The sequence below is a fragment of the Trachinotus anak genome, unplaced genomic scaffold, assembly GCF_046630095.1.
Source record: "Trachinotus anak isolate AG129_WGS33_773 ecotype Australia unplaced genomic scaffold, CSIRO_AGI_Tana_v1 ptg000012l, whole genome shotgun sequence".
Taxonomy (NCBI): Eukaryota; Metazoa; Chordata; class Actinopteri; order Carangiformes; family Carangidae; genus Trachinotus; species Trachinotus anak.
In genome coordinates this window covers 21,734,003-21,759,471 of record NW_027273863.1, presented here as the reverse complement: position 1 = coordinate 21,759,471, position 25,469 = coordinate 21,734,003, and the positions used below count along the sequence as shown (strand labels likewise).

At 40.4% G+C, this 25,469-nt stretch overlaps 1 protein-coding gene across 3 annotated transcripts in view; it reads right to left on the bottom strand.

Moving 5' to 3' along the window:
* The window catches only part of LOC139628887 (contactin-associated protein-like 4), a 156,675-nt gene that overhangs the window by 86,052 nt on the left and 45,154 nt on the right, over positions 1 to 25,469 (bottom strand). The window contains exon 1 of one of the 3 annotated variants that reach the window (XM_071491034.1): positions 17,657 to 18,139. The exons of the other annotated variants lie outside the window; for them this stretch is intronic. Within the exon in view, the coding sequence (XP_071347135.1) occupies positions 17,657 to 17,744 (88 nt within the window). The 5' untranslated portion in view covers positions 17,745 to 18,139. Of the gene's footprint in view, positions 1 to 17,656; positions 18,140 to 25,469 lie in introns of those variants that run through there. 3 annotated transcript variants of the gene reach the window in all.

Below are 25,469 nucleotides of genomic sequence, written 5' to 3'. Positions count from 1 at the left end.
CAGATTTAGGAGGAATGCTGCAGGCTACATCACTCGTACTAATGGCTTCAGGAGGAGATATGTATAATAAAATATCTACTAATCCACCAGCTGCACTAAGTAAATAATTTGACTATATTTGCCTGTAAATGTCTTTTAATAGAGAACAACAGGCAAACAAGTCTCTATGGGAAAAAACTGTTTGGCACAAAATATAATTTTGCTCTGTCAATAAGATAACATACAAGGCACAAGGATATTCACGTCATCCAAGCACCTCGGCAGATCTAATTTATTTCAAAAATGAAACACTGAATTGGACATGGAGGATTCATAAAACTCCAAACTCTGCACTGCACCAGTGCAAACTGTTTCTATGCAAATGAGAACAGGCAGAACAACATCGTGTACCTTCTGTCCTTTCATAGGGACTGTGGGCAATCCGCTGCTCAAATGAATTTTCTGTGCAGTGAGAGTTTAATAATATATTAATACAATACCTATATTATGGTTTAAGACTAGATATCATCTGGGATTCAGGTCATCACACTGTTATACAGTATCTGTGTGATCTTCTCTCGGTCCTCGACACCTGACCTCTTTGGTTTTAGCTGAAACAAACTGATTCATGTCGCAGTTTGGTTCAGTTTGTTTAGGCTGGTGTTGAGGCCGTCATTTGAACTCATTAAGAAATAATTAACAACTGCACCTATACCTCCTGAAAAGGGAGGACTCAGTCTGCACCCAGAAAAACGGTTTGTGGTGTGAAAGCAAAACAGACCAACTGCAGGATTTTGTGACATTAGCTGCGTGATATTAAAAGCAAAACTGCATATGTCATTTGCTCATAGTTGGCAGAAGTTAACATTTATTTTAAAGAAGAGGGTAGGTGCGGTTACCAACAAAGTACAGCTCAAATGTGAAAGTCTGACTTTTAAGGAGAAACTAAACCTGTGGTAAAAATTATATCTGTATTATTATAAATTATGCAATTAAGTTTGTTGTACAATTATATGTTCTTTCTGCTGTTCCTGTCCACAGCAGTACATCGCTCAGTGTCTGTGATGGTACTCCTGCCTGCTTCTCCAAACTGGAAGTGCACTGTTTCAGACCTACTGCTGGTAATACAGCGACTATGGATAAGTACCTCACACAACCCTATGTCACCTAACCTGAACCATCTTTAAAAACAAGACACTGGCCCTCATATCTTCGTAAGGCAATGTTGTGAATACACTTTACCCCACTTATTGAAAGGCTTTTCAGATTCCTCACTCACCAATCCATAAACCAAACAGCTGTCTACGTGATGGTCAACAAGAGATCTATCCGGGAAAACAAAGTGAAGGGAAAAGTGTCCTGTAACCTGAGGCCAGCTGCAGCCTCTGGAACAGCAAACCTATGAAGATCACACTCTCAGCGTAAGACAGCCAGACAGCCCCTTTACACCTTCACTGTAACAGCTGGTCTACGGAGACCAGAAAACCTCTCTGTGCTGGCACTGCAATAACACACACACACCCACACATGTTTTGTATCAGCTCCAAGAGAGAGAAATTGGATAGCGTGACCAAAGGCACTCTTTCTTTTTTTCTCTCTCTTTCTCTCTCTCTGTGTGTGTGCAGCCTCTTCACACCTTCTCTAAACCACAACAGGAGCTGCATTTGCAGCATCTACTTAGTTTCACTTTACAGCCATCCTCCCCGAGGAGACATTACAAGATAAGTGCTCTTTAAAAAACTTCTCTGCAGCTAATGTGATGTTCTCCATCTTCTACTGCCTCTCGCTCACTCACAGCTCAGCTTTCCTGAGGCGGGAAACACAAAGGCTTCTTAGATTTCTTTCACTAACCAAGAGAAGAGTTTCTATCCTTTCTAAAAGTTGTCCAGATGAGTGTTAACACAGAACTTTTGGGTTGAACTATTGAACCTTCAAAGAGTAGTGAAATTGGGCCAGGGTGGGGGGCAGGGATAAAAATCAGAACACACCCCAATTAGTGCTGTGCTCACACATGACAGGATGTGGCGGTGAATCTCCTGTCACAGCTTGTTGGTCACATCTTCCACTGACCAGATATGATAGCGGTGGAACAGAAACTTTAGACCAAGAACTTTTTCCAATTTGAAAATGTTGAATAGAAAAGCACAGGAGCAATTTCAGCTCACAGGCATAAAAAAGAGAGGATCACAACCTTTACACCTGATAACACATGAAACTGAAACTATCTACCACTCCCCCCTCAGAAAGATGCTGGTTGCGGTGATTGTGGTGGTTTGGGAGCTGAGGATTGTGGGTAGCATTGTTCCGGACCAGTATTACACACATTTGTTCTCTGGGTGCCTTAAATTTAATCTTTGGCTGCAGCTTGAAGTGTTTTTATCTCCATGGTGATAACACACTTCACAGAAATTCAATTTTTTGCTGTTTGGTTGCCGGGGTTATAATTTATCACACCGCTGTGATATGACCGGTCAAGACCTGAAAACCTCCGGCAGTTACACACTGCTCCATAAGAACCAACCACAGACCGCTCTGAAGAAAGCAGCGACATCAGTTCAGATAGGAGCCGGGTAACACTTCACATTACAGCTGGAAAATAACAAGGTGATGAGAGTGCAATAGCATGTATCAACATTTTAGTAAAAATAACAATATTTTGGTAAAAGCAGAGAATAATGGAGCAAATACATGGGCCTAATAATGTATGAACATGTGATGAAATTATTAAGACATTAGTCTGTAAAAGAATCTTTAAAACAACACCAGACAATTGATGAGGACAAGCATCAATAAGACAAATGATTTTAAATACATAAATGTGGTAAAGCATAGAAAGTTGTACACATTCTTACCCCTGAAAATGTTACTCCACCTTAACATAATACTTTGCAACTGCTAAAAGTTTCATTTATATTAGCTCATTATTGTTCAGATAATAATTCCCTGATATAATGATTACTAACAGCAGTGCAGCTTTTTGTTACTCCATTATCCATGATGATATTTCTTCCTATTATAATACAAAAATCAAACCTTAATATTATCAATATGTTTTGACCTGGCAATTAGATCTGTAATTACACTATATTGTGCAATTTTTATCCTAATATTACAAGATATTATTCTATTGTTACATTTTTAGAGCTGCAATGCAAAGTGCTGTTATAACCATCACAGTGAAATTCACTGGACCATTGCGATGTAAATGGGTAGCTTTCTGAGGGCAAAAATTAGGGGCTTTGAAAATTGATATTGTACTAAACAGTAGGATGCAGTCTTTGTGTTCAAATCCTCGGTAACCAAACGTGCCTCTTACCAAATGCGTTTGTACGTGATGAGAAAAACTAGGAAATAAGCTCCAGGTGTCTTTAAACTGGAGCTCTGTCCATCTTAATTGTTTGAGGTAGCACTGGCACTGACACAAAAGACGACAGATCCAACCAGTGCTGTTCCTTAAACTTTCACTTTTTTGGCCAGACATTAGCATTTACCAGCGCAGTCTTGCAGAAACCCAGTACTCTTGGCGCTCTGAAAAACTGAGGGCTGAACATGAACACACTCACACTTCCCTAAAAGCCTGCGGGGTGAAACTGTAGAGGCAGTTGAGAATGTCACAGCAGGGGAAACTATTAACTTGACACCCTTTGTTATCATCCTTCCTTTCTCCTCTTACTTATTCCTCCTCTCACCCTAATCCTCATCTTCTTCTTGTCTATCTTCAGCCTTTTACTCTCTTCCCCACCTCGTTTCCTCCCTCTCTCTCACTCATTTCTGTCCCACTCTATGTTCCTGACTTTCCCTTAAAATCTTGCTGTCACCCTCCTCCACCGCCTTCTGCAGAAAAGCAGATGGTGGTCCATGTACACTTACAGAAAGTCAGTGAGGGATAAAATGGGAGAGGAAGTTTAAAATGTCACTGCAGTCATGAGAAACACAGAGGGAATACTACTACCAGACAGCCTGCAGACTCCTGACCCCTAAAATGTATCCCCTCGATTTATATTCCTCTTCCTACTCTCCTTTCCTTCTCTCCCTCACTGTCCACCTTCATTCTCCTCCTCTTCCTCCTGCTCTGACTGCTGAAATTCAGCCTTACCCTCCTGTCTTTCATCACAACTGACTCAACTCTGTCCTCCTCTGATACAAACTGACCGGCCCTGCTTCTTCTCATCAGCAGTCCCTGGAGAGCTGTGGTCACCAGGTTCATAAAAATACACAGCAGAGAGAACATTAAACTGTGATCAGCATCTATCTCAGTGTGTAAAGAGGACACCATAGAGCCTGGACCGTGGCGTAAGAAGTGATACAGATGCACTGGTTTATTGACTGAAGTCTGGCATTAACATGGGGAGCACGGAGTACGGTGGAAAGCAGATAATGAGGCGTAGTATGGAGAATTAGGTTCTACTCTGACAGGGTAAACCTTCTGAAAGAATTTTGTCATTGATTCAAAATTGTTGATGGCACTCATAATGGGAAGCACATTTCATAACAAACCATTAATCCAAAATCTATGATAAAGGATTGAAAGGTATGAGGTGCTATATCACATCTGGTTCCAGAAGACAGATCCTGTTCATTCCCGCAGACAGTGTTACATGACTCAGTTGAAATGGTTTTACGCCTTGGATTGGTATGAAACTTGAATTGTCAGTACAAAAGATTGACCAGTGTGTTAGAAAATATCTGCAAAAGTCTAAGGTACAAGCCTGTAGCTCCAAGCAAGACGTTAAGTAAAACTAAAAAGGTGCATTACAGCAAGACACATCCAATCACTGCTTATGGCAGGCGAAAGCTAAAGATTACTATATAAAGAAAAAGCATCTGCAGTTTGATTTCTGGGACCATTTTGGACTATTTCAGTGACTATGACCATGTTTTGCTCACAAATTTGACAACAAAATGTTCTGAATTCACTCGAGCTCTTGATGTTGTGCAAGAGGCGGGTTACACCATGGACACCAGTCCATCACAGGGCTGACATACTGTTCAAAACCACATTCACACTTCACACTGGGCAAATTAGTTTTCCTTTGTAAAAGTGCTGTATTAATATAGATTAGTAGATTATATTACTATAAATTTACTTTGTCACATTCATACCCCACGCATATTTATTCCTTAATGCCATAACTCAATGAGATCTGATTTGCAGCCATGTACACACAATAAATAGGAAACTGATGACCACATTTTTATAAACTCTATTGGGAATATTACTTGTCCTAGAGGATAAATCCTAATGCTGCTGGTGAGCCAGCAAAGCTTTTATCCAGCGCCACCATCAGGCCAGATTTGCAACACTTGACACAAGTGACTGACAGTGTGACATGAAGAATGCTCCCCATATTACCCGTGTTTACTTTTTATGATTTATGTTAATGTGCGTTTTGTATTGTTTTGACTATTGTGACTATGTGTTATTCTTTACAATAATATATTGTGTTTGCTACAAAGGAATGCAAAGACTTTTCTCTGTATAGAAGATCTGTCAAGTACAAATCTAATCTCCTGTAATAGAGAATGAAAGAGCATGGTGACCTTGGTAACTAATGGAGTTACAGTTGGTAAGTTCAATGTCCTCAGTATAATATGAAATTATGGCAGTCATAACTACTGTATTAGCTGCTTCAAATAGAGTTGTAAGTGTACAATCCATTTATTGTTTGAGTGTACTGTCTCAAAATGATGGAGTATCATGACCTCTGCAGATGAGAGCTTATATTTGAAGTGACAACAAGTCATCTTTGATGACGACAGCTCCACATGATGAATGGCTCGATTTTTTTGGGAGCCAAACTTCAAACAAATACAGTGTCCAGCAGGTCCTAATATCAAATGGATGGACTGCAGTCCCCTGTCAGCTCCTCACTTAACTACCTGTTCCTGGGTTAATAACCCCAGATTCATGGCTGGTGGCTCCACATTGGGTCTGTAACCTTGACTTCATCAGGTCTCTTTGCCTGCACACATTTCCATAAATGACACTAAAGAAGAAATATTGAGGGGGATTTACCCTCAGCTATCTTCCTTTTTCCTCATCCCGGCTTACACTGATGCTGCCCTCTCATGAATCATAAGGGACTGGAAGTTTTGCAGGGAAACTTCACCACATATTCAAACCAAATGGTATCCAGTGCAAACAACCAACTCACTAAAAGGCTATAAAATTCCCATGAGACAGGGCTTTGCCACACCTGAAACAGGCTGCTGGATTCGCACCGTCCTCAGCATTTTCTTTACCAGATTAATCCTGGAAGAGATGAGGGATTCTTCATGAGCTCTGATATTTAATCAAGCACCCCTAATACTCCCCTGGAGTTCCCACAGCTTAAATAACCAACATTGTCTAAAGGCATCCACAAACCTTCAATGGGTGAGTAATAACACCCCTGATTTTGCCATCCAGCCTCCAGCATCTCAATAATTCACTGTAACTCATACTAAATCCCTCCAGCAGCCTAATAATCAAACTATTCTTTCAACGCAGAGCATGTGAATAACTGAATCATGAAGATCTCACAGCCTAATTAGCTAAGACACTGGTCACCAAATTCAAGGCAGAGAAAATATGATTACCTGTCCATTATGTCTGCTCTTTTACATTTTTAATCACAGAGCAACAGGATGGAGCCTGTCCAAATATGAACGAATTTCAACTCCACTTATTCTTGACTTTGACCTTCAGGGAGGAAAGACTATTTCTCTCCACAAGGAATAAAGTCACAACAAAGTTTTAATTTTATTAGCCAGACTGAGGATGGGGTGACTCAGAGGAACCAGTGAGTCACTACTATTTAAACACCCAGGGATGTGGGCAAAATTGCAAATCAGCACACACACATACACAGTAGGAGTGTAGTGGTATTATCTGTCATTAGACCGGGATTAAAGTCATTTAGTGTTCTCAAGATTATCTGTCATTAGGCTATGATAATTGTACACACTGTAGTGGCTCTAAATCAGCTCAGAGGGGAGATAAAAACCAAAAGGAAGACTCAAGAGACTGAGAGAGAGAAAGCACGCTGAAAATGAAACCTAATGGCCTGAACATTTTGAGGAAAATATCTAATTGGAATTTTTTCTGACCAGTATTGCAATTTCTATTTAAATAAGAATTACTTTCTAAAAGTTGAACTACAGGCCTGCTGTGGTGATTTTTCCTACTAATAAATGGAGAAATCTCTGTCTTTCTGTCCGTCTGTCCTTCAATTTTCTGAACAACTCCTCATACGATCAACTTCAAACTCAGTGGGAGTAATGTTGAGGACCAGAGGAAGCGCAGTATCCACAGTGAAGTATTTTGGACCGTACCCCTCCATAAATAACGATGTCACAAAGTCATGAATAAATAATTTTTAAAAATAAATGATGGATCCAAACATTATCACGTATAATACATATTGTAATATTTCTTCTTCTATAAAATCATCTTTGGCCTAAGTAAATAGGACTATAAGTGACACTGGCATATAACTTTAATAACTTTAATCAGCTCCTGTACTGCTGAGTAAATGTTCAGTCATCATCATATCCTGTGGTGAAATCAGGGGTCACTGTTATAAATTCAGCCCTACTTTCTAACCTCTGTGTATAGATCATAAAGTTTTACTGGCCTAATCTGATTTGACAATTTGAACAATTTGACACATGCCTTTTGTTCTCAAGTACATTTTATTTATTTATTATATTATGCAAGAAAGCTGTATGTTTTTATTACCTCGTGTGTAAAATGATGACGTCAGTATTATGCAATTCATGCAGCTCTACATCTGTAAAAATCCATTACCGCTCTCTCTATCACCGAGCCAGTCAATCCTGAACGTCTAATGTTTTCTGTGGTAATGGACTTTGTAAACTACAGCAATTCCCCGCTCTTGTCGCTGGGGCAAAGTGAGGGGTGGTGATTGCAGGTGTAGTCATTAGAGCCATTATAGCCAAGATGGAAGTACCAGAGAAAAACTAAGCAGACAAGAAACTAGAAGTTACAGTCTACAAAACCAACAGAGCAGTGAGGACAGGGGTCATTTCAGTGTCAGTCGCTCGGAAAAGAGGGAAAGAAAAAGAAAGGAATACTAGCATTCAGTACAGGATTAGCCTGGTTTCACCATCCAAAACTGCAATTATTTCAGCAATTCATATAGTGAAACACAAAGTCAATTCAGTCTAATTATTAAACTATTACATTATAAAGACTGCAGCATAATGTAATTCATTCAACATCATTAGTGCACTTCAAATTTGAAATGAAGTCATGGATATTACATTAATGTGCCAAGTCTCAGCTGTAATCCAAAGAGGTTTACATCAATATAATCACTACTGTGTGGAAGACATAGCCCTTTAAACACATTGTGGCCAAAGTTTAGGGCACTGCAGATGTTGATGCAAAAACAACACAATAAAGACCAGCTTCTGCTGCTAAGGTCATGTGATTTTCTATCAGCTGCAGAGGTTCCTCCATTTCTGCCACTCAGCTGAGCGCTTACCTCCACCAATGCCAAACATTTTCTTCCATCCAATTACACCAAATTGTACAAACTAATCTCAACACCATAAATACATCAGATTACATCAAGATCCAAATTTTATTTTGAAGAAATTAAATGTGTTGAAAATGCACATCTGACAATGTTATGGACAGTGACAAAAAAAAATCCTCCTCCCTGCAGAAAAAAAACACAAACCAACAAACAGACATGGGTGAAAACATAACCTAGTTGGTGGAGGTGATGAAGAATTAGCTGCTGAGAGCTGAGCTTTCTTTTTTTTATATTCTATTTTAGCCATTGAAATTATTAACCAAATAACACAACAAAACAGATACTGAAGAGAGGTTGATGACAGTTTTCTGTAGCCTTATAGTGTTTGTGCGTGGTCATCAAGACAGCAACACAATGCTGACGCTTTAGAGTAATAATGATAGCTAAAGAGCTGAGCCCCTAATGGTAATAACTGTTTCAAATGACTGATCATATACATTCATTTAGCAGTTTATTGGGAACACTTAGCTAAGACTAATGCAGGAACACAACAGTCCTGCAATAAATCCTCTTTCCTAAAGAAACAGTTCTTCAGAGGTGTTGACTCAACTGTACGATTATTTTGTTGAATGCAGTGGTGGTGGTGGTGCCGTTAAACTGTATTGCATTATACAGAAAATCACTTATGATTTTAGCCTATGCTAATTGATATTAATGGGGTGGTGCTTAATTGCTGCTGTTAAGGAGAAATTCATATTTTACTGCCCAGTTTTCAGGTGTCTTGTCTTCCAATGATTACACCTGGTATGAGAGTTTTCAGCAGAAGAATATACTACAGTGTCTCCATTAAACAGGAATGAAAAGCAGCTCCACTTGATTTAGGTCTGCTGCTCAGATGCTGAATTACTGTGAGTGAATAAACACAAATATCAAACCTCTCAGGACTTTTTTTTTAGCTCCTTCAATTCACTCTCAATAACGGCTTTAGCCCAACCTTGCCCCTGGCACTGGCAAAGCACTGAAACAAATGAAATGTTGGAGAGAAAAGTCGTTGTGCACGATTATTAAGTGAATGATGTACTATAGGTGGGCTCTCTGGGGAGTAACTGGCTGAAGGACAACTTATTGGTTTCAGGGAGCAGCGGTTTATTTCTTTGTTTTTTGCTTATGGCTTTTAAATGGCAGATATTCCTCTGGGTCCAAAAGCTTTCACATCAAGGTGATGAGTTCTTTGTTTTTAATTCGGCTCCCTACAGCTCCTGGTGACAACGCTTCTCAATCATCTGTCCTTTCAAAGCCCTCAACTGTAATTTACTTTGTTGAATGTTGTAAAATGTCTGTATCATCTGAAGCGTTTATTCATCTGCTTGCCTGTCACCTTTGAAGAGGTCCCTCTTAATCTGCTAGTTATTGATTCATCCTCAGTTTAGCTAAATGTCAGGGTATCTAAACCTTTACACTTATTTAATCATTCAACCTGGCTGCAAAGTTAATCTCAGAGTTACATTTTTATGTTTCACTGCACTTTCCATCCATTCCTCTTTTTTTTAACCTTAAACCTAAAATCTGGTAACTTTCATACATAATGGCAACTAGTCTATGAGCTAGACACCACTTCAGCCTTCAGCACTAAGTGTTTCTCATATTTGATTCATATATGTCGGTCTTTTTTTATGTATTTTTATGTTTTCCTTTTTCTAGCAGCACTGACCCATTTTCCCCACAAGGAACATTAAAGTTTCAGCTCATCTCATCTCATACCAGCTCTCTCACCTCACAGGGAGAAAACTAGTTCCTCCACTTATTGATCACTTCTAAATCCTCCTTTGTCAATACAGCCTTAAGTTTCTCCACTGTTTAATTTGCCACTGGTGTACGTAAAGTCCTAACACGTGTTTAATTTACCTCATTATTTAGTTCACATACTAAATTTGACAGCATGATGTAATGGCTGTAGGAAAATGTATCACTATGAAAATCAATGAGCTGAATTAATGCTTCCTGTGTGTTTGATGTTCTTTTCCCCTAGGTACAGTTGTGCACAAAAAAAAAAAGAACTAGGAAGTCTCTGTTTTTAAAGCCGAACCATCCTGCACTTTAATATGGACAACTGGTCTGATGACTACATGCTCTATGAGGATGTGCTTATAGTGATGAGCTCATACAAACTAAACAAACTAATCTTTACTACCTCTCAGCTCCATGAGGCATTTTAGCACCCTTTAGCTCAGTTTTTTTGGTTTTACAGTTAGCAGCTTGACAGTGACGGTTCCCTCTCACTCCTCACGTCTGTGTCATTTCCTGCTGAAGCAGGCAGGTGCAGCCTTTGAAATGCTTATGTTGTTTGATGGTGCTTTGCTCTTATTTCCATGCATACCTGGCTGAATGTATAGGGGATTTAAAAGTAATTATTCAACAATAGCAAACATCAGCTATTATGGAGAGGTTTTGCTATAGCATCTCACACTTAAGCAAGAGCTTCACTCAAGAGTCGCCATTTTGTACCAATGTTCAACAATCACACAGAGAGAAATTCATCATAAAAGAGGCAGGAGAGCAATTTTACGTAAGTATCTTCTCTAAAAGCCTTATTGTTATTTGAACAACTGGGAACAGCATGCTGTGACATAGCTCTCTCTCTCTCTCTCTCTCTCTCTCTCTATACTCCTAATTTTTCTCCGCTGGCAACCCTTTACTGCATCACGATCACTCCATCCTCCTCCACATTATATTGTACCCCACAAAAAACAAGCTACTGAGAAAGATCTTGAGAGGCATTCTGGGAAATGAAGTGTATGATTTTATCCTTGAGAACACTGTACTCCTTGAACTTCACTGATGGATTAAATTAACCGCAAGAATAAGTCTACAAACAGGAATTTAAATTAGAAATATGCTGTTTGATCGTTTATAGCTTGTACCCAATGAAGCAGCAACTAAGAGAGATTTTACTGTGTTTAGCAGCAGGTCAGATGTGTCTCTTTTCACTCCAGGCTGCTTCATCTTCCCATTACTGATTTTACGGATTTTCTCATTATGTTGATAGAGAAAGTAATCCAGACAGGGCTGTGTTTCCCTAGAAACATATTGACTGTTGCAACAGTTACAATATCAAGGAGACGGGGTTCAGTTATAACAATAAGGGTCCTCATAAGGGCAGAAGGACAAATACATGTCATGTAACATTTTGTTCTGTTTGGTTTTTATTCTGAACACGTTCAAGAAAAAGTTAAAACCCTCTGCTGCTTGATGAGACACTACTACCCTCTTACTCTGAATTTTACTTTGTTGAAATATAACATCCTCTGAAGAGTACAAGGGGAACACTTATGGCACTGTTTTCTAACAACTAAACAACAAAAATCCTCAAACCTGACATATTTAGAACAAACCAAATTTATATCTTCAGAAGCAGCTGAATTATCCAAAGGGGTAAAAGCAAATTCATCAAAGAATCAGGAGGATTTCTGAAGGCATCTGAAGAAAACCACCAACAAACAATGCAACAAAGCTAATTAAATCCAGTAATTAATACTGAAATAAACTCAAAGTGGCACAGTGCTCAGAGGAACAGCGAAATAAATCAGAACAAAACAAGTTTTAAGACAGTAGAACTTTCCGAGGTCACAATGAGAAACAACCACCAATAAACAGTGAAGAGAGAAGACACATCACAGTGTCTCTGTGTGAGGAATAAATAGAGATATGCTGTTACTGTTATTTGTGTAGAGATTTTTATCAACCATGACCACATATTTCACATTGCACTAACCCTCACCACACTGCAGTCACCATAGACACACAGATATCGCAGAAAGCAGGAATTTTAAAAACTGGCACTGGATGTGAAAAAACACCATTGGACTTAAGCAGGGGTTTTGCACGATCTACAAAAATATCAATGTCTGCTTGCACAGACAAATGTAGGTCTTTCAGCTTAAATACTGCTTCTGCAATAATGACTTTAATACTATTCACAAGATTTGACAGTGTGTGGGGATCAGCTGCTACTTTCTCACAGACTTCAAATTTATCTAAGCTTTTCCTGTTCAGCTGCTGGAAACAACCTGCATCTCTCAGCAGAAAGACAGAGGTCAAACGGGAGTTTACAACTGAAAGGAACAACCCACCATGAGGTCCTCTCACCACATACCAGGTGTTATTCTGCACCAACCTATAGCTACTAAGGAGTAATACAAGATATTACTCCTTCAATAAGTGATTTACAACATTATAAATTCTTTCCTGCATTTCCCAGAATGCATTTTCCCCACTGCAAAGGGCAGGCATGCACCTACAATGTAAGTCGATCTGTCGGGCCACCACTTTGGTGGATAAAGCCCACTGACTAACTTACCTACTGATGATCCTTTGACTTTTCCTTTAGCCACCAGCAGGTTGACAATGTTGGCTTTCACTGAAATATCTCAGAAACTATTGAATAGATTGACATGAAATTTGGTAAAGACATCCAAGACTCTGTCAGATAGAATTCAATAACTTACCCTGGGGCTCAGGGAGCTGTTAGCCCCAGGCAACGAGTAGTGAGAAAAGCATTTTAGTCTTGTTGTTACATTATACTGCATTACATTCAACAGGTGCTTGGGTTTTTTTGGAGCAATTTAAGGTTCAGAATCTTGGTAAAGGACACTTCAACGTGTAGAAAAGAGTGGCTGGGGATTGAACCACCAACACTATGATTAATGGCCAACCTTTCACTGCACCTGAGCTACAGCTGCTGAGCCACCCTATTTTAATAAAACATTACAGTGTTTATCTTAGGCCACTTACTGTACTGAATCGACAGAAATAGGAACATAAACCAGCAAAAAGCTTTTTCAAACCGTTAAAATATCTGTGGGCGACCCGATAGCCGAGTAGTAAGGGCGTGCACCGCACAAGCGCAAAATGCTCTGAACTCCCGACTGGTCCAACTCCTGCATGTCGTTCCCCCTCTCTCTGCCCCCTTCCTGTCACACTCTACTGGCCTGTCAAAAAAAGGTACAAATGCCCCAAAAATATCTTTAAAAAAGGAATCTGTTTTTTTTTTTCATCTTTTTCCTTTAACACTGACACTTAGACTAACCTGCAGGACCTATGACTAAACAGCAAATCACTGCTTCTGGCAGCTTAAACGCACATTTGAATTTACATTTTAGTCATTTGGCTGCCAGTCTCTGAGCTGTTAAACGACTTTAATGTTGTACTACTGGAAGGCGATTAAATGCACAGTGACTTTACGGCCCGGCGGGCAGCTGTTTCACACACTGACTTACTTGAATCTCAACATATAAACCCCAGCGCTTCACTCCTCCGGCTAACAAGTCATCAGAGCACCATCTGTGGCTGTTAAAATATGTATTTCTACTTTGTTGTCATTTTGTACCACCTCCATAATGAACAGTGAACTGTCTCCAGGAGGGGCGATGGAGATGTGAAGCTCAGTCTGAAACCTGCAGCTGGGATCCCTCCACCTCTGCAGACTTAACTTATTATCCTGCTGTGGTTTATGGTGTGTGCATGATGAGTGTGCTGCTTTGTCAGACCGGGCGGGGTAAACAGAGTGATAGACCAATAGAGACAAAGAGAGAGAGAGAGTTGTCAAGAAAAGAAAGACAAACCTAAGGCAGAATAAGGCACAGATAGCAGAAAACAATTATTGCAACTAGAACTGCACCAATAGAAAACTGATATATTGAGACAATATGAATCTTAATGAATATTCAGTTTTGATCATTTAGTGTTGTCCGTCTCTAATATGATGGACATTTCTCTCTGATCGTAACTGTATGAGAATAGACTGAAAAATGAAAAAACTCCTGAATGACACTGAAGGAATCCTAACTGGGAGAAGATGACTGCAGTGACTACCAACTCCCATGATCCCTCACTATTTCACAACGTCACTAAACTCCTACCTTTTGTTTTGATTGAGAGACCCCTGGTGGCAGAAAATTACATATTGTGTATTTAAAAGGTTAAACATGACCTTTTCTATGTATGTTATGGGTCAACCTCTTTTAAAAGATGGTTGGACAGTTCCATCAGTCTGGACTTTGGTGTAGAGCTTTAAAGGCTAAAGCTGGAATTATACTTATGTGAATATACAAATAAATGTCTCTGTAAAGCTCAACAAAGAAGGATGTTATGGGTCATAGAAAGTCTCAGAGGCACAGAGAGGATCCAAGTGCTCACCTCCAAAGAAGAATAACATCACCATTTTAACAAGTGTCTGTGTGTTCAAGTGACAAAGCCCTATGGTGGCTGTTGTAATTATGAAAGGGCCCAAGGAGGAGGTCAGGTGACATTGTTATAGAGCAACAAAATCCACACAGGGAGGATGTCAGACAACGGTTGGGTCAACAAAACACTGGACTTTAACACAGGAGACAGCTGTCTATCTTCTGTTTCCAACCAGACTGCATGATCGAAATTAAGTGTGTATCATTGTAACTATAGTGGCATCAGATCAGAACCAGCTTCAATGTATAGTTCTAGAGGGTACGGATACATTTTTTTGTGTCATTTGGAGGACTTGTTGCCCAAATCCCAAAAATACATCATGAGGATCTATGCATCAAGCAAGCTTCCTGTTTGGAGGCGGGTGCAAAACACAGACAAAAACGTATAGTATGTTCTCCTTACATGCAGCCCTAAGAAGCATGTTTCAGTCTTAAAGTTAGGGGTCACATTTAAACACTTTTTAAGACTAAAATGTAGCAATGAGAGATGCTTCAAACAATCTATTAGTATCCTATGACAGTCAAATTCTCCTTCAGGAGCTCTTAAACGTTAATACTGGCAACTATAAACTGAATAGTATCACAAAATATTGCCAAATCCTATCAGCTGAAACTGAATACAACCACCCACTGATAGAAACTGTGAAACTACTCTGAAAGACGCAAATGAGCAGCAGGAGAGAGAATACAAAGACAAAGATGAAGAAATGTGAACATGAAATGGGAGAGAAAAGAAGAGAGACTAGAGAGGCAGAGGGAGGACGGTTAACAGGAAGACTAGGGGTGAAAGGGTGAGCGACACAGCAGCAGCTCTGATTCAAATACAGCAGGAGGGCACAAATCCAGGTAGTGGAGAAGAAAAAGAAAACAGGTATGGAGATAGATAATCCAAAGAAAAGAAGAGGAGGAAATACAAATAGACAAATGTGTTAGGAGGACAAAGGAGGGGGAAAGAAGTTGACGGGAAACAGCAGGAAGAGAGAAGAGCAGAGAGACGAGTCGGGGAGTAGAAGACAGAGTCAGAAGATCTGAGTCAGAAACAGCAGGAAAGAGCAGGAGAAGCAGCTGGAGGAGAGACACAGCAGGAGGAAAAGAGAAAGAGATTCAGACATTCTGATGAAGCTGTAGATGGTCTTTCACAAAGGAAGGATGAAGAACACCAATCTGTCTCCCTCATCGTCTTACAGCCGAATGTTGTGATATTAAACTGCAGCAAAAACATCAGACTCAAAATCACACACAACCACAACAACACCTTTCGCATGATTAGGCTGCACAGATACATCCTTGATAATGTGAAATATGGGGATTCCTTAATATCTCCACATTCAGTTTCCCCCTTTGGTCTCCTTTTTAGTAGCTCCAAGGTTGGACAATCATTTCACTTCACACTCTTCATTGCAGCTGAATGATGTTTACTCTTTGTTATAATTTCTCCATTCTGTCAAATTGAAATATCATCATTTTATATACATTTCCTTCAAACTTCAGCCTGAAATACGTGGTGTCTTTAGAAACTCTGAGATCTCCACTAGAAGTTAAAGTGAAGTTCTGTGGGTTTGATGAACATTTGGCTGCACAGCATGGGTTTGTGGTGACTTTGGGGTTTAAGAGGTTACAGACAATACAGGTGAAAGTAAGAAGAGATGGGCACAGGGTAAAGAAAAGTGAGGACTAGACAGATTAAAAAAAGCAGATAAGAGAGGAGCAAGAGAGGACAGGCAGGAGGAGGAAGATGGAAATAATATTCTGCAGCCAAGTCACCGTTTCTTTAACAGCAAAAGTGAAACAGTGAAGAAACAGTTAAAAGACAGGAAAATGGAGACAAAAACCAGGAGGACAAAAGATCATAATGTTGTGGAAGAGGATGGAGGACTTTCTCTGCAGCACAGATCACACATCACACACAAGCAAACGTAATCTCCATGTCTCTCCTCACGCCGTCCTGTTTCTCTCCTTCAATTTCCCTCCCTTTCTCTTGCTCTCCTCCTCTCTCAGGCACAGGGGTAACAGCAACGCCCCCGCTTCACATTCACACACTGACACACAGCTTCAGACAAGGAAACTGCCAAGGGCAGCTGGCACAGTGTTCAACAGCATTTAGAGGGGAAAAAAAAAATCACAGAAGTCACCGAGTAAAACCAGCAACCTCTCAGTACCAAACCCACCTCTCCAACCTACATTCAACCTTTTTCTCTCTCTCTGACACACACACCTTCACACTCTGGCTGCTCTCTGGAGTGTGTGAGCACAAACATGGCTCAGTCCCAGGGTGCTCATCATGCTGCTCTGAGCACCCAATTAACCAGAAAACAAAGAGATAACCTTGTTTTATACACACAGTGGACAAACTGCTTCAGTCAGGCTGGAAAGGTAGAGACACACAGCTGAGACCTTTTGCTTCCAGCATTCAGCTCTGAGAATTAACACCTTCTCTGTGCAGCAGCATCTGAAAGTAGAAAGCTTTTCAAGCCTGAGAATCAATATACACTTGATTCAAATCTAGTAACACAGATGGAAAACACATGGACACTGTATAAAAGTAGCTCCAAAAATACGCACAAGACACGTTCTGATTAAACGTTAATGCTTTAGCAACAACGGCGAAATTCGTTGCTAAAATTGATCTGCTTCTCATAGATAACACAAATTAAATCATCATTCACATCGAACCGCTCCAACTCTCCCATTATTTCTCTTTATTAACAACCGAGCACTGATGCGCAACCGATACGCACTAAATCCCACAGAAGAAGAAATCCCTGTAGCTTACTTTGCCCAATTTGACACAAGTGAATGAGACAACTAAATATATCTGCATCCGGATAACACAATCCAGGCAGGGTGACAGAAAGATGAAGCCCAATTTACAGCCTCCTCTCCGGGTCCGGAGCTGCCCGGACTCGCTCCGTCTCCTCCGTGGGAAAGTAAAAGCGCGCACAGCCTGCTCACCTTCTGCGTCCGTCCCGCAGGAGCTGGAGAGAAGCAGGGCGACCTGAGCGATAATCCCAGCGACTCTGCTTTTAGTCCCCAGATCCATGATGAAGCCGTGTGAGGCTGCCGGAGGAGAGAGACGGCCGACCTCCCCTCTCCAGCTCCAAGAGAGATCTCCTCAAACCCGCGACCGAAGGAGGAGAGAGAGAGGGAGAGAGAGAGAGAGAGAGAGAGAGGCGCTGTACCACGGTGTCACAGCTCCTCCTCTCCAGAAAGCTCCCCCTCAGTCCCCCACTGTCTCAAACACCCTCTGCCAAACTACAGGCTGATGTTGCCTGTTAAAGACTTACTGATTCCTTTTCCAACAGGGCGATAAATAAAGACACCGCTGTTTGATCTGGCGTGACACATGCCCACAAAACATTATTATTATTATTACTGGTGCATTTCATTGCTCCATAAAGTAAAATTGGCCATAATGTAGGAATTGTTAAAAAAAATTCTTTTTTACGCGACGAACTTACAATTCACACGCACGTACTGCCGTGGGCCGTGTGACCATCAGAGCAGTTTGGGCTCAGTGTGCGGCCCACGGACACTTCACTATGTGAATAGGAGACGCTGTGGATGAACCACCAATCTTGTGATTTGTGGACGAAAAAAAAAACATGAGGCAGCTTCTGAAAGACGTCCCCACACCTCAAAAGGCACAAAATGAAAAAGAAGTAAAACAAGGACAGGTTGTGCTTTCAGTAGTAGAAGTTGAAATCGACAATGTGACAACATGACTCCAGGAAATCACCTCTCTCTGCTAAACTAAGATGAGCTAAGTTCAGCTAAACTGAGGTCAGCTACTGGCTGCAGCTTCACATTCAGATTACAGCAGAAAAGTAAGGGTCCTGAGCAACTGGCGCTGCTCGGAGCAGTATTTACAACTTGGAAACTTCCAGCAGAAAACACAAGTTTGTTTTTTGTCCATCTCACAGGTGGGATACACGCACAAAGGTTCATCGCAGCTCGAGTCAAAGTTCAATCATGCAGAGCTGACACAAAGCACCACATTAGGGCTGCAAGTAGGCTGAGTTTTATTCTTTATTATGAACTTGTCTATTTGTTTCTATCTTGATAAATCAATGAACTGTTTTGTCAGTAAACATGTTTAAAAATGCCTGTTAAAGTGTCCCAGAGACATCTGAGGTCATGATGGCCTGTTTTTGTTCCAGCAACAGACTAAAACCCAGACATTCACTTCACTGAGATGTATGACAAAGCTTAAGAGAATCTGGAATTAGTAAATATTGGCATTTTTGCCAAAAGTATAACAAAAATTAATTATTTTTGTTCAAAGTGTCCCACTACTCCTTAACAACAAGTATTTACAAGTCCTTGTTACTATACATGATGTGGCATCCTGCTGTTAGACCTACAGCCTTCTCTGGTTCTAGAAGATTCCAGGATGTCCTCTTCTTTGAATCTAAATAAGAACGATGCACTCTCTTGGCAAAATGGCTGCTGTCAGTTATTTCCCCTCTATCCACGACAATGCAATTGAAAACAAAGAAATCTGGGCTCGTTTTGACCCTAAACCTAAACAGCTCAGCTCTCTGAGGACCACTTCAGCTGCTCATTCTTCTAATACGGACTACAGTCATGGTGTCAGCCAGAACAACAGCTCAACAGCTCAGCAGGTTGAAGCTCCAACAGCGTTGACGCCATCAGACTGTTTGGTGGTGTCTGATTATCAACCTCTGGATGTCTTCTGTGCAACAGCTGCAGAGGATCCAGGTTCAGCTTTGTGGAGCGAGGAGGATGAGATGTGTGAGCTCTTGATCAGGCTGAAAGAAATAGAGCTACGCAACATGATAGAAGAGACTCCTGGCATCCCGCAATGTAAGGAGACAATTTAATTTTAATTGCTTAGAGTCAGAAAAGTCAATAGAGGTGGTTTTTGTGTAATTCATGGAATTGAAGATAATTTACAGCTCATTTGATTCAGCTTAAGGATAAGAAGTGATGTTATACAATATTTTTATTGAATTTTAGTCATGTACTCATACTATTTGCCTGATTGTCTCTTGCTGTATTTCAGATACATTTCTGAGGAACATCAAGTACTGCCGGATGAAGCAGACGAGGAGAAAGCGGAAATGAACCCTAACCAGTCAGAACGACAAAAATTACATTTAATCAAATTAAATTAACACATCACACTATCAGAAGAATCTAAACCACTGTGCACCTGTCTACAAATCTTTTATCTTATTTAATTAGATTTTTTCTCAGCATGGGAATGTGCAAAAGCTTTCACTACAAAGTCTTTTTTTTATCAGTTTAGACTTTTCCCGAACTTCTGCTTTGGCACATGATAAAGATCTGGAACTGGATCTAACTGTATGGAAGGTTTGGGAGCATTTCAGTAGCTATAAATAATGCAATGCATTTATGACTTAATACAAAGGGGACTTTTGGCACATTTTCTTCCATTGAGCCCCATGGGTAGCCTTTTTTTCAAACAGTGAGTGAATATGAGTAAAGTGATGAGTTAAGTTAATCAGTCAGTTCACACACTGGACACTAAACTGAGAGCATGGTTTAGGGGAAAATTGTCAATCAGGACTGGCATTCATAATAAAGACAGGTAAATATAACGCTGCAGTACTAACAGAGGCTTATTACTGGTGTCAGAGAAATATTTTAAGTACTATAATATTATTTTGCTGCCTGGAAATAAGCGATTACATGATATTAGCCAATGTCCAATTGCTCTTTGATTGGTAAAGCACAACTTATTCTATATCTCAAAACACCTTCCTGCCCTTTATTCACATATAAGAATTATGGATTATCAATCAAATAAGATTTGCACAGTGTCTAATTCATAAACTGCTCTGAGTGGCTGATTGCTATTGTGCAGCATACAGGATGGATGTTATCATACTCAGCTTTCATTTAGAGGGTATACAGATTAAATAACTTACGGTTATGGTTCCCATTCATACATCTTGACTGAGTGCTATTCCTTTCTACTGGCAGTCTATAAATCTGCTTCTCATTTGCACAGAGTGCACAGATTTAAGATTAAGCTGTATTTGTTCTATCATGTCATTCCAGAGTGGCTCAACAAATCAAAGAAACTCCACAATAGAAAAACTAACCCTTAGTGTACTTGTTTTATATGCATAAAGTTGTGACAGCATGTAATGTAAATGTCACTTGACCTTCCACTGAGTAGACAAAAACATCAGATTTATGTGCAGTGATGAGGAGACTGTAACTCTCCACAGATTAATACACAAAACAGACTTTAAGTGTCATATTTCTATCATGTTTTCCACATTGTTTTTCCACATTTGATGTTTGACTGTCGCTCTGTTCTACCACCATCTGTATTTTTTAATGAACCCAACCTCTAACATTCACATAACAGTAGCAGATAGAAAATGCATTAATTTGCATTTTCTTTTGCCAATTTTATGATAATGCTGTTAAAATTTGCATTTTATCTGGATGGAAACTGGGCTGCTGCCTTTGCAGAATTCAAGAGCGAATGCAGCATTGGTTACAGGTGGGTCGACGCAACCATGATTCAACACACAGCAGGGGTTTCAGCCCAATTTGTGTAACACAGAACCGCCTGGGGACGAGGCTGTGGTATCACATTCATCAGATCATGTTCAGTGCCAAAAATGAACTGAACTGAAAACATTTTTGAGAGAGAAGCTTTTGGTTTCATTCAGCCAACGATGTACGGTGAAGAAAACAGAAAACAGAGAGGAGAGGGGAAGGCGTGCAGAGTCAGTCAGCGGGGGAATCTGATAATGAAACCCCACTGAGAGTTTTGACAGCAGGGGAATCGGATAACGCTGAAGCCAGAGTCCCCGTGAAACAAGGAATCACACTGTGCACTAACACACACACTCAACATGAGCGTCACACACCCCGCTGGCCCCCGTGGACACGTCGCACACACAGAAACCAGCTGGTTGTTTAATGTTCAAATCAGATGGGTGAGAGATTTTATAATTACCTGAACCTGAGGTACACAGAGGAAAGAGCAGGCCTCTGGTTGCAGGAAAGATTCTTACAGAACTTAACAGTACACCCTGGGAGTCAAACACAAACAGTGACACACACAGGTGGAGAGTTAGAGGGGTGAGGCTTACATGGAAAGCAGATTCTCATTATTTAAAAGCAGGAGAGATTAAATGATGCTAACATTTCGCTCTAGTTAAATTCTATATTTTCATTGATGGAAAAAATGCAAACAAACTGCACAACTAGAATCATCCTATTTTAAAGTGAAGATTATTTGTTGCTACATCTTCAAGGTTTGATAAAAATCACTTAGAAATGTGTGTAAAAATGTGTGTGTTACCCATCGAGAACACATAAATGTCACTCAGCCTCCATCATTTTTCTCTCCCGTAGTTTGTGCTTCTCCTCTCTCTCCCTCTCTCTGTCCTCATTCTGCAGGTATCTCTGCCCCGGGAGCAGCAGGACCCAGATCCACCACTACTCATCTTTACTATTAACCACTGTTACCTGTCATTATTATTGATAACACCATTACCGACACAGCTGTTCCTGGTCTCTCTCTCTCTCTCTTCTCTCCCCTCTCCTCCCCCTCCCCCTCTTTCTATCTTCTCCTAAACCCAACCGGTCGAGGCAGACGGCCGCCCACCCTGAGCCCGGTTCTGTTGGAGATTTCTTCCTGTTAAAAGGGAGTTTTTCCTCCCCCCTGTCGCCAAGCGCTTGCTCTTTGTGGGAACTGTTGGGTTTATTCTGTAACAAAGTAAGGTCTTGACCTTACCCTGTAAAGTGCCTTGAGATAATGTATATTATGATTTGGCGCTATACAAATAAAATTGAATTGAATTGAATTGAATCATTCACAAACACAGAACAGACCTTGGTAGAGTTTTTGTCTGAAGTTAGTCAGTTAGGCCTGGATGGAGCTCTTTTAACCTCTCACTGTATGAAGTTGGAGATTTTTGGCTGCAGTAAAAAGTTAAATAAAACCAAAATGTGATGACAACATGGATTTATCTATGCTGCACCTTAGTTACCAGCAGGAGATTGTGAGGAACCACACAGGCCTGACTGTGGCTCAGCCCTTTTTCCCCCAAGCATGAAAAACCGCTGGTTATCAGAGGTCAAAGACTGCAACAACCTATCCAGAAAGATGTGGGCACCAAATAAATATTGAACACAGTGTGGAGTGCATAGTTACAGAGCACAGTTTTATTAGGCTTGTAGTGTGATACTGTGCAAAACAGGGTAATGGCACAGCACTAGAATAATAACCTGTCTGTCAGAGTTGGCTAAGAAATCAAACTGAAACAGGAAAGAAAATGCTTAGATCTGTCAGTCTTACACACTTTCTTTGAAATAAATGGGAGACTGGATGGAGACTAGTGCTTGAGATACGATCAATACTGTTTTCATGTCTTTGCATCAAGTACAGAGCTGATGTTAGAATTTAGTCTAGCTGAGAATAAAAACTGTAAAGAAGAAACAGCTAGCCTGGTTCTCTCAATACTTCATAAAATATACTTACCAAATAAAGCACTAGTGCAGATGTAATTTGTTGAATCTTTACACAAAGAGGAAAGTAACTTTGGGGTTTTAGAATGAGTTATGTGCTGAAACTATTTGTTCACAAACAACAACAGCAGGGCACAGTAGCTGTACTTAAGTGTTGTCATCACAGCCATGCAGGTTGCCAGGTGTGGTACCACACCACCTGTGTATAGACCAAAAGCTAAACCTGTACTCACCGAGTATCTGGCAACCAGTGCACCAGTTGATGATGCTACACAAGTTGCTCGATAAGACACATAATTTCCCCTAAAATCACAAACTGTCATTTCCATCTTTCAATGTCTTGGTTCTGCACAGATTAAACAAATGTGATGTGTTAGTGACAATGTGTTAGTAAGCTTTAGTGCTAATAGGCATACCATTTTTATTGGGCAGCTGTTTCCAATCTTAATGCTAAGCTAGGTTAACCACATCTTAATTCCATCTCCATCTAACTGCAGAGACATGACAGTGGTTTCAAACTTCGGAGCTCACTGTCAGGAATAAAGTGTGTTGACAAAACGTTAAAAATAAACCCTGGCAAGTTGGGTTTATTTCCCACAGTTTGCTCAGTTATACCACAGTTCTATTGAAAGAGGGATGAATGCTGAATTTTCAGGTTCATCAGTTAATTAGTGCCCCTGGAGCCCAGATGGCTTCACTCTCACTCAGCCAAATGAACCACACTAAAGTCGTAAAGGGTTCAGAAATTGAATCAATTGTTCAAAGCATGCTTTTATTTGATTGAGCGCTCATTCAGCCATTGACTCCCAATGGGTCCCTCACTACTATCCACAGCCATTCTCCCCTCTTCTGTATAAAAGTGCCCACAGAGGAATTTCTGTCTCTGACCTGCCAAGTGTGCCGATCAAAGCCGGCATCAGATTTTGAACCAGTGATTCTATTGACCCCCCGTGAAGAAGCAACATGTTACTTCTGCATCACTTAATCATTAATGGAGTGTTTTTATCTTTACCGTGGCAACCCCCAAATCAACTAAACAGAGGCTGAATGGACTTTAGAAAAACAGAGAGGAAAGAAGCATGAGAATGAGCAGAGAGGCTGGTTTAAGTGTGAATGAAATCTCCATTTAGTTTGCTCTGTTAATTTTCACACACTTGATACCGTCGTTAACAGCACATTTAGGAACATTTCTTCATACATAATGAAGCATAGCTGAATATTTATGTACAAATAGATATTTGGGAAAACCCTGACTCTGGATTTGTTAGTAATTCTGTGTGATTCTCTAGTTAGAAACATCAGCTCTACTACAACTGAGTCTTCACTGTAGTGTCTTGTGTGATCTGTCCATTATCATGTTATCATGCTTAAGTTGTAGTGTCTCCAATGTGCTAACATTTTACAACAAATCATTTTTTATTGTATTCTCCTTATGGCAGTGGTTCCCAACCTTTAAAATCTCAAAAATGTTGGCGGCCCACATTCACCTCCATAACAATATGGAGGCCAAATAATATGTTCCAGTGAACATCCAGGATTGAACTGAAAGCAGAGGAAGCTCCTTTTAAAACATTTAAAAACATACGTATGTGTATAAAAATTGTACTGTTTTGCAAATGTTTGTAAACAGTTAAGAGGCAATAACTGATGATGCAAATATGAGTTTTGAATGAACTGGGTGAACTTATTGTGATGTTATAAGCTTGCTGGTGACAGTTAGCTGAGAGAGCAGGCCATCTCTAGTGGAACTCCATATTGAATGAAATGAGCTACAATCCTGCAAACAAATGCCAGAGGGGGAACCGGCACAGTACAAAGAGAGTTATTGTAACTGACAACAGTATGGAAAGTACCTGGCTGGATAGTGTGTTGGTGGTTAGCTCACAAACTAGCCCTGTGAGAAGTATGTTCATCACCAAGCATCTATATCCACAGATTTTTCTAAGGTGAAAGCAGTCAGTATCAGCATCAGTATGTCTGGCCACAGTGAGCTCTCAGTACAACATTTATTAGTAGATAGTAGAGTAAACTGAAGCATTAAAGACTTTAAGTATGACATCAGTCAGTTTGCTATTGAGTGATGTGAGCTGCTCCTGAGCTGCCGCCTCGTATTTTTTTCCACACACACTTTATATTGAATACCAGATGGAGCGAGATGGTGATCAATGCACTCTCACATGGCTTTATATTCGCCGCACAGGCTGCAGGCTGCTGCCCGACCGGCCGGCCAGTTGGCTGAAACACAGAAGACACTCTGAGTTTCTTTGAGAGCAGAGCAGAGATCAAG